Genomic DNA, 18,852 nt, shown 5'->3' on the forward strand with positions numbered 1-18,852 from the left:
GACCCCCGCGGCGGAAGTAGCCGCAGGAGCCGCAGGGTGTGTTAAGTGTGGTAAAGAGGGAAGCGGGTGGCTCGCGCGCCGACACGCTCGCTTCGCCCGCTCTCCGAGGCCCGAACGTCCCTCTCGTTTTGACGCGGTCGCACCCCGTCAGGTGAGCGCTCATCGCCCCCCAAAAGTCTCCTTACCCCCGCTCGCGCCCTCACCGCTGAGCGGCGCCGCCGAGCTCTCTGCCCTTCGCCCCCCTCCCCTATAGCCGAAAGGAGGGGGCGGTGAGCGGAACCGAGGCCTGCTCGGTTCCGGCTACTTGACCCCGCCGGGGGAGGGGGGGGGCTCTAGGATGCGCTGTTCCCGAGACGCAGAAGCGACGGGCCCACTGAGGTCCGCGGGGTCGGTCTTCCGCCGCGCTCCCCACCCCAGAGACTGCCCGGCTACCGCCTTATGGAGCGGGGGGGGGGGTGGGGAGGAGGAGGGAATCGCCTGCTCTTGGCGCGCTGCTTTTGCTCCTGTTCCACTGCTGGAGCGAGGCTTCTCGGGGAGGGGTCACCTAGCTGGGAAGCGCCACGCCCTGGCTGAGTCACCTGCTGCTGCTGCGGCGGCGGCTATTCGGGCATAGGCGTGCTCACCTGTGCGTAACGAAGCGGAGACGGGGCTCTTCGTTCTTGGCGGAGCTTCTGGGGGAGGCCACGCTGCGGTTGCAGAGAGAGTGGAAGGCGGGCCTCTCCTTTCAATGCAACCTTTCTGTCTGCCCTATTCGCTCTGTGTCCGTCCTCTCCGGAGCGATAGGATCCCGGTTCCTTAAAACCCGGTGGCTTAAATGGCTCAGTTAGACTCCGAGGTAGACCCGGGGCCACGAATTGTTCGTATCGCCCCTGTATTCCTGAACCGATCTGTATTTCAGATCCGCTGTCTTTCAAAGAAATCAGTTTGCGTCTTGGAGTATGGCACCGCAGGAGAGGTGATTTGTTGCCTGCGTTGGGAATTCTGAAAGCTTGGGTTATGGATCCAGGATTCCCATTAGGAGAAAAGGAAGGGAGCATGTGGATCCGTGGTCGGAGGCCTTTTCTCAGCTGGGTTGGAATGATAAGGCAATTGGATCTGTGAGAATGAGAGATCTTAGCGAGGAGACCTGAGGAGTCATTGTTTTAAAGCGTGGGTCCCCAAACTTGGCAACTTTAAGACTTGTGGACTTCAGCTCCCAGAATTCTCCAGTCAGCTATGCGTGAAACCTCCGTTTTAAAGGTTGCACTTGCCTCTAGAATTGTGGTTCTTTGGAAACCATCACAATTGAGTTTTTCCCATGGGAAGCTTCCACTTTACTCTGTGTAGTCGGAAATGAAAGCCTATATCATCCTAGAGCTTCTTGGGAGATGCTAACACTTAACTGGCTTTCTCTTTGTTCATAAACCAATCAGGCCTGGTTAGTACTGGATGGAAGACTACCAAAGAATCCTAGAGCTGTAGAGTAGACGTAAAGATCAGAAAGCATCCTGGAAGAAACTGCTGCCATACAGTTGCCAAGAGAAAGTAATAACTTGTTCATGCAGTTGTCAATTAGCATAATATACTATATATAGAAAGACATGTTTGTTTTGATGCTGGCACTGTAAGCTAACAAAATATTGTAGATTACTATCCATTTTGTAAGATGAGTTGTCAACTATAGCTAATTATTCACTTGCCTATGGTCATTAAAAGGCACATAACATGTATGAAAACTTGCTAAAGAGCAAGTGACGTATTGCCACACTGCTGAAATACATAGGCCCTAAGGATATACTACTGTTGCATTTCCTGAAATGTCCCCACCAGCTGATACAGCCTGTTGGGAGAGCATCACATAATCTGCAGTATCTGTCAGTGCTGCTGTTGGTCTTGCATCAGCATGTCTGTGTACCTGAATTATAAATGGAATTACATTTGTCATTCGTTTTTAAAGCTTTTCTTTCTCTTCACCCTTTTCACTTGCTTCTTGTTTGTTGCAGATGAATTTCCTAAAAATTCATAACTGATTTCTAGCACCTGTGATCTAATGGTAATATCTGACAGTTGGAGAGATACTTGTCGCTATTTAATTTGGGTTGAATTTGGTTCTTAAGAAAACTAGTGTCTGTTTCTTTAATATCTAAAAATAAACGGATCTAATTACCCATCATTAAAACAACTTAAAATTTGTAAACCCCCCCATTTTGCTATACAGTGGAACCTCATCGTGAAGGCTCCTGTTTGCAACCAAATAGGGTGGTGAACGAAAAATCCACCCAATTTTTTAATCTGGTCATAATTCAAAAATTGGGTGGTAAACAAAATCGGCACAGAAAGATTCCCTTTCACATTGATTTCCCCTTCGGCGCCATTCTTTTACTTTGCGGATGCGCAGTCAGTCGTGCTTTTGGACATGACCAAATTGGGCCACGACTGGAATCGGGAACAGATTACAGTCATAACCCAAGGCTCCACTGTACTGTATTTCTATGCAATTGTAATCTGCCATAAATCTAAAAGATTTGGCAGCATAACATTTTAGAAGAATTGTGGAACCATTTAGGCAGATAGGTAGTGGGATCCATTGGATGTTTTCAGATAAAGTTTAGAGAGCATTGTCTGGAATGCTTAATTTGGATTTTTGTATTGATCTGGTTCTTGGGTATAATGCTCTTAATGTCCTTTCCAATTTAGTTTTTAACAATTTGTTTAATATACAGTAATATGATAATCCAAAACCGAGCAGATTATATAATGGTTTAATAAATTGTGTGAACCCAGCCAATAAAATAATATTTTTACAGTTGAAACTGTAACTTGTATTCAAAAGCTCCTATAATCAGTTGCAGTACCAAAGTTTTGAGTCATTGTTCAGAGTTCTTTCCAAACACTTTCCCATTTATAGACTGTTCCTTTAGCCCCATGTAGCTTCTTAATGAAAAAAATCCCACCTCTTTTGAAGGAATGTTATTGTCTCCAGACTCTTAAAATGAATTTATAACAAATTCTGTTATATTGGGCATAAAGTTTAATAAGTGCTGGAAGTTCTGTAAGACATGAAATTAAGCATTTTAAAAAAATCTCAACTAAGATCATTCCTTTTGATCAAACAACACTGTACCTGGTCATTCATATCCTTTTGCCAGGGATTGTAGGTGCCACCTATTCATACTTTTTGACCGAGGAAGAGTGGCACAAATTTAATCATTAAACAATAAAAATAAAAATAAATTAAGTAATATGTCACATTTGCCATTTGGAAAATATGCAATTGTCCTTTGATAATAGAATGGTTTATTTTTTTTCCATAGTTGATTTCATGCATTATATAAATCAGAAGCAAAATAATTATCCCAGAATAAGAAGATATAAAGAGCCATGTCCCAAAGGTGCTTTTTCAAATTTTTGTGATTCTTTGCAGCAAAAATTACCGACCTATGGCTTTGCTCTACTTTTCAAACGTGCCACCACTGCCGCGTTCTAGGTGCCAGCCCCACAGGTCCACCCCATTGATCCCGCTGCACTGGAGGGACCTGCCCAAGCAAGTCCGAGTGGAGTGTCAGGGAAAGGGTGCAAGCTGTTTCTCCCCCACCCATGCCCCCTAACCCCAATTCCGCCTCCATGCACCCGTGCCCCTTGCCAAGCTACAGAAGGCTGCCAGGGGTGGGGGGGGTGTCCCAGACCCCAGAGTGGGTGGGTGGGTGCAGGAGACTCCTTAATCCATATTGCAATTGGGGAAAGGGTGCAAACCTGTTCCATTTCCCACCCACCCATCCACCCTGTCCCCAACTTTCCCACCTTAGGGAAAAAACTCTGCTTCCCCGCCGCCCCCCCACCATCTATCTGTTCTTGTGCACGCGCGCTCCCGGTCACCCACCCACCCACTCATTTTGCATCGACAGGGCATCCTTCCCCCGCCTCCCCCCTTCACTCCCGCCCTCCGTGTGCAGGCGCCCTTCTCCTTTTGCTGCACCTGCTCCCAGCTGGCAGAGGCGCAGTGCACCCGGCCCCACCATGCACCCGTCCAATTAATCGTGGTGGTGGAGGAAGAAGGAAGTCCCGCTGCAAAACTGCGGCTCGCTCCCCTGGCATCCAGCGTTGCAAAGATGCTGCTGCATGGGCGGACTAACCGGTTGCTTCCCCTGCTGCCTTTTTGCACTGACTGGAGCTGAGCGAGCAATGTTCCCGGTGCCGCCACTGCCGCCGGCCCTGGTTGGCTATTCTTCCAGCCCATTGGCTCTTCTGCCGCCTCCTCCACCATCTGATGCCCTGGCCAGCGAGGTGGACCTGACCGGCTGCAGCAAGGAGGAGCTGGTGCGCTGCTTGTGCCGGGAGGAGGCCAATAAGCTGGCAGCGCTGGTGCAACGCGGCCGGCTGATCCAGGCTGTGAACCGGCAGCTGTAGGAGCACCTGCGCAAGATCCGCATGCTGAAAGCCGTCAATGGGCAGCTGCAGGCAGAGAACCATGAGCTGTGCGACTTCTGCTGCTTCCTGGACGAGGACCAGCTGAAAGCCAAGCGCCTGGCCTACTACTGGCAGCTCTTTGGGCATCATGTGGCGCAAGACCTGCGCAACAAGGTGGCCGGCTGCCTGCACCAGCTGGCCGGCTTGGAAGGGCTGCTCCCCCCATTGAACCCCTTGCACCACTCTGGTGCAACAGTCAATGTGGTAAGCCAGAGAGGGAAAGAGAGAGAGAGAACTGGTAGAATCCCACCCTTGAATTGCTCCCTGCACCCACCTCCAGCACCTCCTGCCACCTCTTAGCACCCCCCTGCTGGCCCCCTTGCCTCTTAGCGCCCCCCTAAGGCATCCCACCGTCCCCCAGGGGGCAGTACCGCCCACTTTGGGAACCACCGTTCTAGATGTTTCGCTTCTCATCCAAAAAGCTTGTTCAGTTTCTTGGATGAGAAACAAAATGTCTTCAAAGAAAAACAAAGTCCAATTGCCTTTTGAAAAAGCACCTTTGGAACAATCATGACATGGATGACTGAGAATGTCCATTAGACATAAAGAGCCATGCTTGTGAACAATCAATTCATCTTTATTTTCTTTAATGTAAGGGAGATGATAAGCCTTAATTGCCTTAACTATTTCTAGTGTCTAGCAAACTTTAACCTTCATAATTCCTATTTCCAGAAACATAGTATTTTGATTTTGCACTCCCAATTGAGCAGAAAGGACAGTTGGAATATCTATTAGCTGCATTTTTTTTCTCTAAAAGTGATAGCAAATACATTCCTTCTATCATGAGATATCCCTAAATTTTGAAGACATATCTGTGACTGTTACAGCATTTCCTGTTTGCCTTCCCTAATTAAATTTCTGAGTGCCACTTTATTTATCAGCTGCATATATAGATGCAGATGAAGTTGATATTAAGATGTTCTTTTAATTTGCCTAGTTTCTGAAGTGTAGTTTCTTCCATTCTTTGACATTCAGGTTATATGACAAATTGAGCAACAAAAAGTTGGATTAGAAGTTATGTGCATTTATGGATTATTTCAGAGGAGATTTGTTCAAGTGAGCAATATTTAATGATGAAAGACTACATGCATTATTTAGCTGAGTAGATTTGCTATATGAAATCTAAGTCTGCTCTGGAGAATCCTCTAACTGCAGAGTGACTTCAGGAAGCTGAGAAGAGACAATGAATTATTCTTCAGGTACAATTTGGCTTACAGAATGAGACAATTCAATATCTGGGGTTAATAGAGTTTAAAACGTTGCGATTGATTTGAAGCTAAAATAATATTGTCCATGATTCAGATTGAACTCTGTGTCAAAGATTGCTGAGCTCCTGCTACTTGTCAAAACAAAATTTTGAAAAGTTATCTTCCTGCTGCTAAAAGGTATTGTATTAAGAACAATATCCATCTTTGTGTCTCTTTTACTTGCGGTTATAAGAGATTCATAGAATCTTTTAAATATTTGCAGAGATTTAGGAAATGCTTAAGAACGAGAGAGTTACAAGTTGGAGGTTTGTTTATTTTATTCATCTTATTTGTATAGCATAGTGACTCCCATAGTGTTGCACTAATTGTAGAACAGAAAAACAAAACCCTTAATACCTTCTTCAAATTTAGAACGCAATGCTTTGATAGTTTGTGTATATACCTTTTAGTAAGGAATTCCAATTCCTGTTCCTATAGCATCAAATACGAAATTGGGACAAAGAAGAATAGGTCATAGTGGATGTGAATAATATAAGGCTGTCTGCATTTCAGTCTGGTTCTGATTTTCTTTTAATACATTGGACACAAATCCAGCCAGCTTTTCTCCCTGTTCTGTATTTCCATTGCTTGAATATAAAGTTGAATCCATAAGGTTACTCAATCACAGAAAGAAGGCATGTCACTCTGTCATTGTAGGGCAGGGATCCCCAACCTTTTCGACGCCGCGGCCCGGTTCCGACATCAGCTGGGCGCCGCGGCCCGGTACCGGCGTCAACTGGGCGCCGCCATCTTTTTATGACGAAAAGGCGCTCCGGTGGCGTCACCGGGCGCTGTTTATCATAAAAGATAGCGGCGCCAGCGCTCTGGTGAGCTTTTTCGGGTAGAAATGGCTTTCTACCGGAAAAGCTCACCGAGCTGGCGCCGCCATCTTTTTATGACGAAACAGCGCTTCCGGTGAGCTTTCTACCCGGAAAAGCTCACCAGAAGCGCTTTTTTACCAAAAAAAAGATGGCGGCGCCCAGCGGCCCGGTAAGGCTTGTTCCGCGGCCCGGTACCGGTCCGCGGACCGGCGGTTGGGGACCCCTGTTGTAGGGTATCTGCTATTAATTAGGTATGTTTTCCCCTTAACTTCTCTCTGGTTTTTTTTAACCTGGTTAGATTCCAATTCACAGCAAGCTGGCACTAATCTCTTCTTTTAACTATAGTGCTTGATCTGATTATCCTAGCAAATAATTGAAAGTGGTGAAATCAAATTCTTGGAAATGTGGTTATAATAAAACATATGGGGTGTAAAAGTAATGATTAGATAAATTGATGGTCTACTACACTTTTTTTAAAAAAAAATCCTTACTTGTCTGGTTCCCTTTTGTCTATGGATTTTTATTGCACACTAAGATTAAATTATTTTAAGCAGTTGTCTGTCAATGTGAGATGACAGTTTCAAATCCAGTCCTTTTTCATCCTTTTTGTTTCCTATGATTTAATAGACACTTTTCTCATTTTTCAGGCTTGGTTGTAGGTGTTCGTTGTAATTTTATTTCTTGTCTGGGAATCTCCCCTCTCAGTGTAATTTTCACACTATTGAAGAGCAAACCATTCTCATTTTTTGGCTCAGACATAAAAATATATTGGTTTTACTATTAAAATATTTTTCTATAAATTTAGGGATGTGAATATGAAATACACATTATATACTACAGTACTTAGATTTTTCCTACTCTTTAGGAACAACGATGGATAAAAGTGAGCTTGTACAGAAGGCCAAGTTGGCTGAGCAGGCAGAACGCTATGATGATATGGCTGCTGCCATGAAGGCTGTCACTGAGCAGGGTCATGAGCTGTCCAACGAAGAAAGGAACCTACTATCTGTTGCCTACAAAAATGTGGTTGGTGCTCGTCGTTCTTCTTGGCGTGTCATTTCCAGCATTGAACAGAAGACAGAACGGAACGAGAAAAAACAGCAGATGGGAAGAGAATATCGTGAGAAGATTGAGGCTGAGTTGCAGGACATATGCAATGATGTTCTGGTAAGAGTCTAGTAGCAGTCTGTATTCCAGCACTTTTTAAAGTATATTATTTCTAAAAAAAATACTTGTAGTGCTGGGTCAGCAGTATAACTTTTATTCCTTACTTGATTTAGTACAGTCCAACATATAAAGAAAAGTTTGTAATTGGTTTACTGAAAGAAATCATTTAAGGCTTAGTGTAATGTGTAACTTATGCACATTAAAAACAGATAGTTATATGCAGTTAATAAAATCTTTGGAGATTTCCACTTGATATTTGGCAGATAACCATTCAGAATGGCTTTAAATGACCTGTTTTTCCCTCAGGTAGTTTCATTTGTTTCATCTACTTAATGCCCTCTTCATGGTCAATTACCCACTCATAACATCTTGCAATGGAGAAAAAGCAAATTGCTGGAGAAAACTGCTGCTATGATATTACTTTCTGTCCTTATATAAGAATTTTTGTGGGCTCTATATCCTCTCTTTCATTAGTTAGTAATGTGGCAAATGAAAAAGAGCATCTTATTTTAGATACAACTAGAAATTTGACTTTACCCAATTAAGAAATTTCACAAGAACCTAGGGATCAAGGGAATAGAGCTGAGGATTCTCACAGACCTCTAACTTGATCAAATGATACTTCCATCCTATTAGAAGTCTCCTTTTCCCTGAACTTTTCAACTTGGTTGTCTGTCTTCTCTGTGGACAGCCAGTCTTTGAATCCCTCAAGTGCCTCTAATTCATGCCATAAAAATATTTTTCATGAAAATAAACAAAAAATGAGTGGTATTTTAATTTTATTTTTTTTTGCAAACATAACAGAATAACAGAGTTGGAAGGGACCTTGGAGGTCTTCTAGTAGTCCAACCCCCTGCTCAAACAGAAAAAACTATACCATTTCAAATGGTTGTCCAATCTCTTCTTAAACACCACCAGTGTTAGAACACCCACAACTTTTGGAGGCAAGTTGTTCCACTGATTAATTGTTCTAACTCAAGAAATTTCTCCTTAGTTCTAGGTTGCTTCTCCTTGATCTATAGTGTCTTGTCCTATCTTCAGGTGCTTTGGAGAATAGATTGACCCCCCCCTTCTTTGTAGCATCCCCCTAGATATTAGGCACTGCTATCATGTCACTCCCTAGTCTGGCAAATTTTGAATTTGTGGACCTCTGAGAAGGCCTTGGGAGAGTCAGACCACACATTAAGAAACATGGCTCTAGTTCATTCTCTCATATCTAAGTCATATTACTAAAAGTGGATATTAGCTAAGATATTAATGGTCTAGCTTTGTAAAATTCTGACAGGGTTATGCCCCCAAAAGAATGCTCTAGCTTAAAAACCAGGGAGTGTATATTCCAATTCTAAAGTTTGAGAGCCATTTCTTGTTGAATGATAGCATTACCTTCACATGCTGATTTTCAAAACTCACAGGCGCGTCCTCAAGAGTGTCCTCCAGTTTTATTGCTGGATTACAGCATAGTATCAAAGGTTATTCCTTGTTTTAATTGAAATTAGCTGTCATCATTTGCTATAGATTGAGTCACTGTTAGAAAAAGTATGACCCACAATGGATGTCCTGTTGCTGTTAAAGGCTACCAGACCAGAACCTTTGAATTCAGACTCATTGACAACCTCTGTATGTCCTTGAAACAAATAGTCCTTGGTTACAGAGTTTTTGTGCCATTAAGCCTGCTGTGTTATGCTATTTATCTATGGAATTCAGTCATGTTCCAGAAAGGGTCATGTCTAATTCTAGATGAAGTGCTATCAACTTTATTACTTTTAATATTCCTCTAGCAGATACGTGCAAGGTGGCTATGTAGTATTATACACTGTTTGTACATTGTTTGTCAAATTATTTTTAAAGAGCTAATGTGCTGCTTTTACTTGGACCTTACGAAGCAGTTAAAATATTGAATATACACATTTTGATTTTAGTGTATGTAATAAGCTTTTATCCTAGAGACTTCTTTCTTTATATTGTGATTTTATATTGTTGTGGTACATTATTATTTGCTGATTTTTGGTGTATGCACTGCACACAGAAGTTACTATAAGTATTTATACTTCTTTTGAGTTCTCCTTTGGTTAAACAATCCTGCAAAGAATAGTTCCTCCCACTAGCTAGGTCTTAAGAGTCTTCTACTATTTAGGATTACTTTCGTATATTCCACTGTTGGCTAATGTCCTTTTTGTAGTAGGGATAGGAGACCAGATATTTTCCCAGATTGCCAGCAGTCTAATCTGCAGTTTTGCCCTTGTTTATATTTTATTTTCCCTCTAAAGAGTGAACTTTTATGAACGTTAGCTAATGGCCCTGAAAGTGAGTTGGGCTGGTCAGCAAAATGATTAGATTAATCTAATGTGGGATAACTTCACTTCACTGTACATTTACATGAATGTCATTTTACTTATATTCCATTTCTGATAAGTCCGTAAAAACTGCTAGTTGTGCTTACTATGGTAGGTTACTCTAAATTTTACTAGCAGATAGTGAAACAATTTATATGGCTCTCTTTTCTCTTGTTAACTTTGAATTTGAACCATTAGTCTCAGTGTAGTGACAGTTGCTTTGAATTTCCTGTTTATTAATTATGCTCACTACTTTTTCCCCCTTTGTTAGATGTGTTTGCTCATTATTTTCTGGAGGGAGAGGTTTTATATGTATGGGTCCATTCATTAATAAGCAGGACTTGAATGTCCATATTTTTTTATTTAGTGTGTATATTTACTTTGCATAGGTCTAGCTTGTGTTGAGGACATTGTTAGTCATTCTTAAACAAAACATCAAAATTATTTGCTAAATTCGTCTCAGTAAATAATTATAAATTGAAGAAATAGCATTCTTAATTGTATGGCTAATTTGTTTTTCAGGAACTCTTAGATAAGTACCTTATTGTTAATGCCACACAACCAGAAAGTAAAGTCTTCTATTTGAAAATGAAAGGCGATTACTACAGATACCTTTCAGAGGTGGCATCTGGTGACAACAAGCAAAGTAAGTGACATATCTTATATGGTAGGGTATCTTTTATAATGTTTTACAGGAAGTATAGATAACATTTTAAAGGTTTGTTCCAACATTTCTAATTACAAATTGACTCAGGATTGTCAAAATATAGGGAAGAAGTGACTTTCATTGCGTTTATGTCCTCCCAAGTTAACCAGTGGTCCCAGTGCAAGGAGAATTGAGATTTGACCACAAGAGAAAATGTGAATGTTCTACTTCATTCTAATTCAAATGTTCAAATGTTAAAAAATGCGTGGGAAGCAGAAAGCATGAGTCACTTGTTGTTCTTGTTCTCCACATCTTAACCCTGTAAAGGCACAGATGTATGGAATGGAATGTGTTTGCTGTATGCATTTATAGAAATCTAATTTTTTATATACCTTCAAATCTCGGAATGAAGTGGGTTGTGCATATGTTAGTTTAACGTGTGAGGATGTTCTTTTCACTTAGTTATTGATATTTTACTGCATAACCCTTTCATTCTGGAACTGGGACTGGATTCCAGCAGTGCTGTTCCAGATATTCCAGCTGAGGATAGGCAGAAATTTAGGTTAATTCCCCTCATCTTTCTCCACACCATTTTTTTATACCATTGTGAAAGGATCTGTTGGGCAGCTATAGTCCTTGATAGTTCAGTAATTGTCTGAAGTTATGACAGCATTGAATGAATGGGAGTTATAACTGGTTCTTGAAGCTCCAGCCATCCAACACCTCTTGCGGTCATGTGATCACAATCTGGATACATGACAACCTGTTTGCCTTTACAATCAGTTGCCAAGCACCCCACAATCACTATTTGCAATCTTCCCTGCCAGCTTCCCCAAAAAGTCAAAGGAGAAGCCGGCAGGGAAGATTGCAAGTCACTGGAGTAAATCTCCCCCACCATGTACCTTCCCCCCAGCTCATCTGCACTTGACACACATGGCATCTTGCTCATCCTCCCTGACCCACACAGTGCCTCTTGCACATCCTCGATCCCTCCCCCCTATATCTCCACCCGCTTGGTCCTTCCCCTACCTGGCACCAGCCACCTACCTGCTTGTGGACCCGGGGGTTGTGACTTCTTGATGACTTTGTGACCATTGACTTTGAGTGTGGGAAGGCACAATCACCTGAGAACTGCGAGATTCTGTTAATGACAGCAACTGGTACTGCAGTGATTTCTATCACTAAGCAAATGGGCTGCAATTTATGAACACATTAGTGACAGAAATTCTGGTCCCAGTTGCCATTGTAAGTTTAGGATTGCCTGTCTATACAAATAGCATACAGTCTCTAGATATTTTTCTATTTTCCCATTTTAAAAACTCTTTGCAATTCTGCATGTGTAAAATCAAATATAATCTTTGGGTATTCTCATATTGATCGATACTTTTATCTTACTACAGTATTTTTTAAAATAGATTTTAAGCTTTTGATGACAAAATTGGAATTTTTTAAATTCTCAGATCATATTGTGGAAAGAATAATTTGTTTAGGTCATGTTAATTCAGACTTCCAAGTCCTCAAGATTTTAAAATCGAGCAAACGTTTTAGTCACTTGTCACGAGTTATGCCTTGCTTGCTCTCTCCAAACCAAAATCTTCATTATCTCTTCCTTAGAACATTTAATGCCAATGGAATTTAACAGGTCTCCTAAACTAGTTTCTCTAATCCCACAATCACCATTCCTTTGCTGCCTACTAGAACAAACATTTTTTCCATAAAATAGAAACTGCTGCAAGACTTTATTTGATGAAGGCTACAGCCCTGTGATGTGCTTTGTAATGTGCTTTAACGCATTGATACAAGCCCCATCTATTTTTAATTCCCTTACCAGCTATTTGAAGAATAACAACTTCTTCAGAGTTTCCCAACCTTTCTGGCTTTGCAGACTGGGGGAGGGGGGAGAGAGGAGATGGTTCCACATGAGCAAGCGTGCACACACAGCTCCAAATGGAGCACACATGCTCGCTTGCCACTTAACGCGGCCCAGTTCTGAACAGCTCCAGGCCCAAAGAATAGGCACAGATGTTATGATTCTCACCGTTAAAGCCTACAGAAAGATTGGTGACACAAGTAGCAATTCTGCTGCAACTCTGTGCAGTGAAAGTGCAAGTAGTTCTCCACTTATAATCACAGTCGGGACCAGAAATTCCATTGCTAAGTAAAGCATTTGTTAAGTGAGTCATGTCTGATTTTATTTATTTATTTTTTGCCACAATGGTTAAGCAAATAACGGTGTTTGCTAAGCAAATCAAGCTTCTGGATTTTGCTTTGTTAGAGGCTGTCTGGGAAGGTTGCAAATGGTTATCACATCACCCAGGAATGCTGCAACCTTTGTAAATACCTGAATTTTGATTACTTGAATGCAGTAATTACTTGATTACTTGAACAGCCATATATGTGTGAGGGCCAGTTGTAAGTCACTTTTTCAGTGCTGTAACTTCAAATGGTTTCTAAACAAATGGTTATAAATCACCTGTAGTGATGAAATAAGAAGAAAGGAGCAGAGTACTTATTGTCAGCAGCAACTCACCAAAATAATTCCAGCTGAGACCCAGGGCATACCTGCAGAGGTAGGGCCAAAAGATGAAGCTCCAATCCCAAGGAAACCCCTACCATCCTTCTGTGGTAGTGGCCTCCAGGCCTACAATTTCAGTCTGTGTGCCTGTGGGGATTGTATTTGAATGTAATGCTACTGTTCCCTTTAATTTGTGGCCTAATTTTATAATAAAATCTCACTTTGGCTGTGTATTTTGCATCTGTTAACAGAGCAGGTGACAACACCTGGCTGAACATAGCTAAGCTTAGCAGTTAAGCAAGTTGGGCCCGCTAATACTTGGATGGGAATCTTAAAGGACTCTTTCCCAGGAACATTTATTTTTGGATGTACTAAAAATATAACAAACAAATTTGTTTGCTTTTCTGTACTAAAATAATTGTGAAAGAACATTCAGTTTAATTGCTCAAGATTTTCATTATTTGTTTCTTACTTGATTGCTCAATGAAGAGAAATTAAAAATATACTTATCTTTCTTCATAGCAACAGTAGGAAATTCTCAACAGGCATATCAGGAAGCATTTGAAATCAGCAAGAAGGAGATGCAGCCAACACATCCTATTCGGCTTGGTCTGGCACTTAATTTCTCTGTGTTCTACTATGAAATATTAAACTCACCTGAGAAAGCCTGTAGTCTGGCAAAGACAGTAAGGACTTAATTTTATTGAAAACTAGTGAATGGGGAAGGGTAGGAAATGCACATTAAGGGAAACATAATACTTGAGAATTATTATCCTCTAATGTATTTGATGAAACATTATTAAACCAAAATCGCTAGCAGGATACTGGAAATAATCTCTAGACAACAATAACTTAAAATCTGCATACTTTTAAATTCTACAGCTTTCCAATGTCAGTGGGAAAAACCAAGGTATGACTTTAATTTAGATCCAGTTACATAATCTACAATTTAGGTTTATATCCAACTCAACACTAATTCTAAACATATGGATTGAAAACAGATACCTTTACTTTTTGTTTTGTTTTTAGCTATTGTAATAGAGGAGCAGACATATTTAACCAAAACAGGCAGTGCATATCAGAAGTGCATGCCCTGACCTATTCTAGAGCCTTTGGGAGGGGGGGGGGGAGTTTTCTGATTGTTTAAACTTACAAGGTTGAGACTGTCTGAACTGGGAATGGGCAGTTCTATTTTAGAGAGAAAGTGCTGCAGCAGAGAAGGTGTTTTTTTTTTTTTTACATTCCAAGGACGCACAGTGTGCCTATTGTGTCAGATCTTACAGAAAGGCATAAATGAGAAAGAAGTGTTCTTTCTGATAGCCAAGCCCATTGCTTTCTACCATTTCACAGTGCTTTACAGCCCTTTCTAAGCAGTTTACAGAGTCAGCCTATTGCCCCCAACAATCTGGGTCCTCATTTTACCCACCTCAGAATGATGGAAGGCTGAGTCAACCTTGAGCCTGATGAGATTTGAACTGCCAAATTGCAGGCAGCCGGCAGGCAGCAGAAGTAGCCTGCAGTACTGCACTCTAAACCACTGCACCACCATGGCTCATATATTGTTATGGCTCATATAACTGTTATGGGCATATTAAAGTATGTCCATAACAGTTTGTACCACTTTTCATGGACTAGCTGAATCTTTCAAGTGGTTTTTTAGGACAGTCCCAAGTAGAATGCATTGAAATTCATACACAAAGTGACCCATGCATGCATGGCTATGAAGGGGAGATTCCTCCAGGAAAGGGTACGTTTGGTATACCAGGGGAATCTGTGAAAGCCTTTCTCACCACAGCTGCCACTTGCTCTTCAAGCAGGAGCTGTGAGTCCAGAAGGGACTTACATATCACAAACTGGTTCTGTTGGGGAAATGCTATCCTAGTCATTACAAATAATGCAGAATTCTGGTGTGAGGAAATCATACACACATAGCCATTCAGCTTGTCAGGGCTGAGTTTAAACTTGTTCCTCTTCATTCAACCCATGCAGCCTCTAGTTGCTGGGATAAGACCTAGGCAGCATTACCGATAATCCTGGCTCAAGCTATACCTGAGCCCATATCAATGGATAACCTCACCGAGCAGTTTCATGTAGATGTTAAGCAGGATAGATAAGAGTATTCAGCTCTGAAGCACCCTGAAATCAAGGCCTTTGAGCTGGCTCTCTCCTCAGCTGTCAGCATTGACTGGAATTGGCCATGGAGAAAGGAGAACCACCTCAATACTTGAACTAACTCTGAAGCTGCACCTAACTCTGTCTCACCAAAGCAGCATCTTGGATCCACCATTACCAACCCCTCAATGGAGTTCAACAGCCTAGTCAGGGAGATGGTGCAGAAAAACCATTGTATCATCAATAAATCCAGCTGCTTCCCAGAGCCCAATTTCAACCTTGTAAGTAGTAGTCCCTATTTAGCTAGCTCTACTTAGACTTTAAAGTGAATCGTGTTTCTTAGTTGGAAATGGCAGGAAAAAAACAAGTCAAATAATACCTGAATTTGTTTTAGGCATTTGATGAAGCAATAGCTGAACTGGACACACTGAATGAAGAATCTTACAAAGATAGCACCCTGATTATGCAGCTACTTAGAGACAATCTTACTGTAAGTATCTTTGGAAAAAGTGACTATGCCAGAATTTCTATGGAACTTCATATCTTTAACATTGTTTCTAAATATGCAGTTAGTTATTATTTATGGGTAATTGGAGTCCTGTGGAAAACGTTATCTTTGGAAATACTACAAGGCAGCAGTCCCAACCTTTCTGGCTCTGCAGACCAGCAGTGGCTGTAGGGGGTGGGGAGTTAGAGGGGATGGTTTCACGCATACCGCTTGTGCAGATGCAGCTTTGCACACTCGCTCGCCACTTGTGTGGCCTGGTTCCCAATGGGGCCACAGAGTGGGGCTCGGGGACCCCAACTATAAGAGATAACAAAAAGCTTTATACAGCAAGCATATCTATATTAGAAAACTTAATAAATGCCTTTTCCAATCTGCTAACATATCTTTGTTTTCTATTGATAGACATTATATACTCATTTCTTTAACTGCCTATATTCTCTAGTCTGTAATTCTTTGTTAACTGTTTCTCTTCAGTGCTATGCTGAAGCCAGTATAAAAACTAATATAAAATAGACTGCCCGGTAGGTACTTTCTAGACCAGTGGAATTAATTGCATGTTTTATCATAAACATTCTTGTGTATTCTTGCAGCTATGGACATCGGAAAACCAGGGAGATGAAGGCGAAGCTGGAGAAGGTGAAAACTAAGTCTGTCGTGCTTCACTATGTGTTCAATGTCACTGTATCCTACACATTATATTCCTTTGTGCGGCAAGCAAAAAGAATAGTACATCGACTTCACAACCTCAACGTAGCAAACTGTCTGTGGGGTAAAAAAAAATTGGTTGGTGTTCTGTGTATGTCAAATGGAAATCAGTTGAACAACGGCATTCTGAACCTTTCCTATTATGAACACTTGCAGTTATGATTACCGTGTTTATATTTTTTTAACTGAACACTGTGATTATGGGTTTTGCGATTGCAGTTGACTTTACAAAACTCAGACGATGAAAGAATAGATACAAATCATGTAATTCCTTGGAAGGATAATAATCTGGTATCAAAAGTTGCTGAAGTACAATTCTGCTGTAAAGTTGTATAGAAAATTATAGAGATTATATTGTGATACTGCAACATGGAAGGGGAACAATCTACTGTGTGGTATTCCAGTTCAGAAGCTCACTTCTGTGAATTGAATAGGCATGTTCTTTCTGACATTTCTTATTTTTTTTTCTTTTGTTTTTAAATAATGATGCTGGACACACTGCTTTTTAGCCAAATGCTCATGTGGTTTTAATTTTTTTCCCTTAAATTTCATTTAAAACCAAGGGGAAATGAAAATCTTAACTAGCAAATGCTTAATGGTGGCAGAAAATTGTGGCCTTGCCTCTGGGCAGGTAGTCCACTGCTCTTGCCACTGGCAACATCATCTTGGTCAGTAATGTATTATACATTTACCTTGTAGGCTAGTGGATTAACGAAATTTGGATTTGACTTTTATGGCTTTATTAGCTGTAGAATAGTTGCATGAAATAATAATCTTTTTCCAGTTTTAAAAAGTTAAATATTAATTTCTTCCAGGAAAGAAACCTATATCTTTAAATATCTGAGTTCTTGGTACAAATTGTGTCTCTCCTGATGTAATTTAAATTAGAAACTCACTGTAATTGGGTTTGATTTCTGGTAATGGTAGAAAGTAAAATATACTGGAGGACAGGTCTCACTTAGATGTAGATGGCCTATTGCTGCTATAGTTTTTGCCACTCCTGGTTCAAAACAAATATCAGGCTCATGTATAACATTTTCCTTAACTTTCTTAGTAATACAGATCATAATGTTGAATTATATACAAATTTGTCCAAGCAAAGATTGGAATTCAGTAGTAGGTTGCATGAATAATGCAGTGAAAGATTAGGCTCTTTCTCTTATTGGTCTCTTCAATATAGTTTCTCTGCTTGTGACATTCCACTTGGCTTATAGAGTCCATCTGTCTGTTCAACTGTTTGCTGAAAAGAAAATTCATGCACTGACTTCAAAATTCCTCTCTACTAGCTGAACAAATTGTGCAGTTTTACTTGGCGCTTGATAAATGCAGTAGTGAATGTGAAACCGAGCCTGTCTGTATATCTGGTAGCTCTTTTTGCATTGTTTCTACTGACCAGTATTTTGCCTAAAGTTTGCTTCTGTGATGGTTGTATTAACTAGCACACATGTGGTTGTGAGAATAGTATAGCAAAAAGAAATACCTGGTTATCGATGTACTAGATTTGTGTATGTCTTTCAAACAGTTCTAGTTTCACCCTACACAATCAGGAAAAGTGTAAAATGATTTAAAAATAAAAAAAATTATCAGTTTGTAGTTTCTCTTTTTTTATGTTATCTGAATCACTTGATAAAATTATGGCTACATTCAAAATGACGGAATGGCTATGTTATTTTGGGACCCTAACAATACTGATTGTATTAGATTATATGCAATTGATGTAATTAATGTATCGGTGATGTCTATGAACTGATTTTTCTATTGGTCTAAAATGATTTAAACTTATTACTATTTCTTTGTGAGCAAAATGCTGAAATTTGGTTTTCTACATGGAATAAAATTGTACTTTATAACATGATAGCATATACTATACTGTCCAATTTTCCTGAAAACATCACCAGTACTTCATAAATGGTATAAAACTAAGGTACATTATAGTCTACATTTTTTAAAAGGAGTTAAAAAGAAAATTGCATAGTAAGAAGAAAAGTTAATCTTGTAAAACTTCGTTTCAGAACAAATTACCCTTTGGTATAAATATTGGATCTAATAAAATGGAATATTTACTTTGAGTACTTGTTTTAATCTGGACACAACTAAAAATATTTCTTGAATGTCTTGCAATAAAGTATCTTAAGTATCTTAAATCCAGTCTTCACATTTTGTAAAATCTATGTGGCAACAGCCCAAAGACAGATCGTTGTGTGGCCATGAGGAAAAAATGTGTATCTCTGGAGTTACAGCTGTTCTGACAATACCTAACACCAAAGTGTTTACTTTCCAGCATAGATTGGTTTCTCACAAATAATGGGTAACATCTTTGAACTGACACTGACATTCACAAATAGAGGAATG

At 40.5% G+C, this 18,852-nt stretch overlaps 1 protein-coding gene across 1 annotated transcript; it reads left to right on the plus strand.

The window, feature by feature from the left end:
- Positions 1-3: 3 nt before the first annotated feature.
- YWHAB (tyrosine 3-monooxygenase/tryptophan 5-monooxygenase activation protein beta) lies at positions 4-18,644 on the plus strand. The gene is made up of 6 exons (XM_026665029.2): positions 4-151; positions 7,380-7,681; positions 10,537-10,660; positions 13,698-13,861; positions 15,682-15,777; positions 16,386-18,644. Exons 2-6 carry the CDS (start codon positions 7,388-7,390, stop codon positions 16,440-16,442), a joined length of 735 nt encoding a protein of 244 aa, XP_026520814.1. The 5' UTR covers positions 4-151; positions 7,380-7,387; the 3' UTR covers positions 16,443-18,644.
- The last annotated feature ends 208 nt before the right edge of the window (positions 18,645-18,852 follow it).

Source organism: Notechis scutatus, chromosome 3 (genome assembly GCF_049901735.1).
Source record: "Notechis scutatus isolate UNSWTSFEM ecotype Mainland chromosome 3, rNotScu1.2, whole genome shotgun sequence".
In the NCBI taxonomy this organism is placed as follows: Eukaryota; Metazoa; Chordata; class Lepidosauria; order Squamata; family Elapidae; genus Notechis; species Notechis scutatus.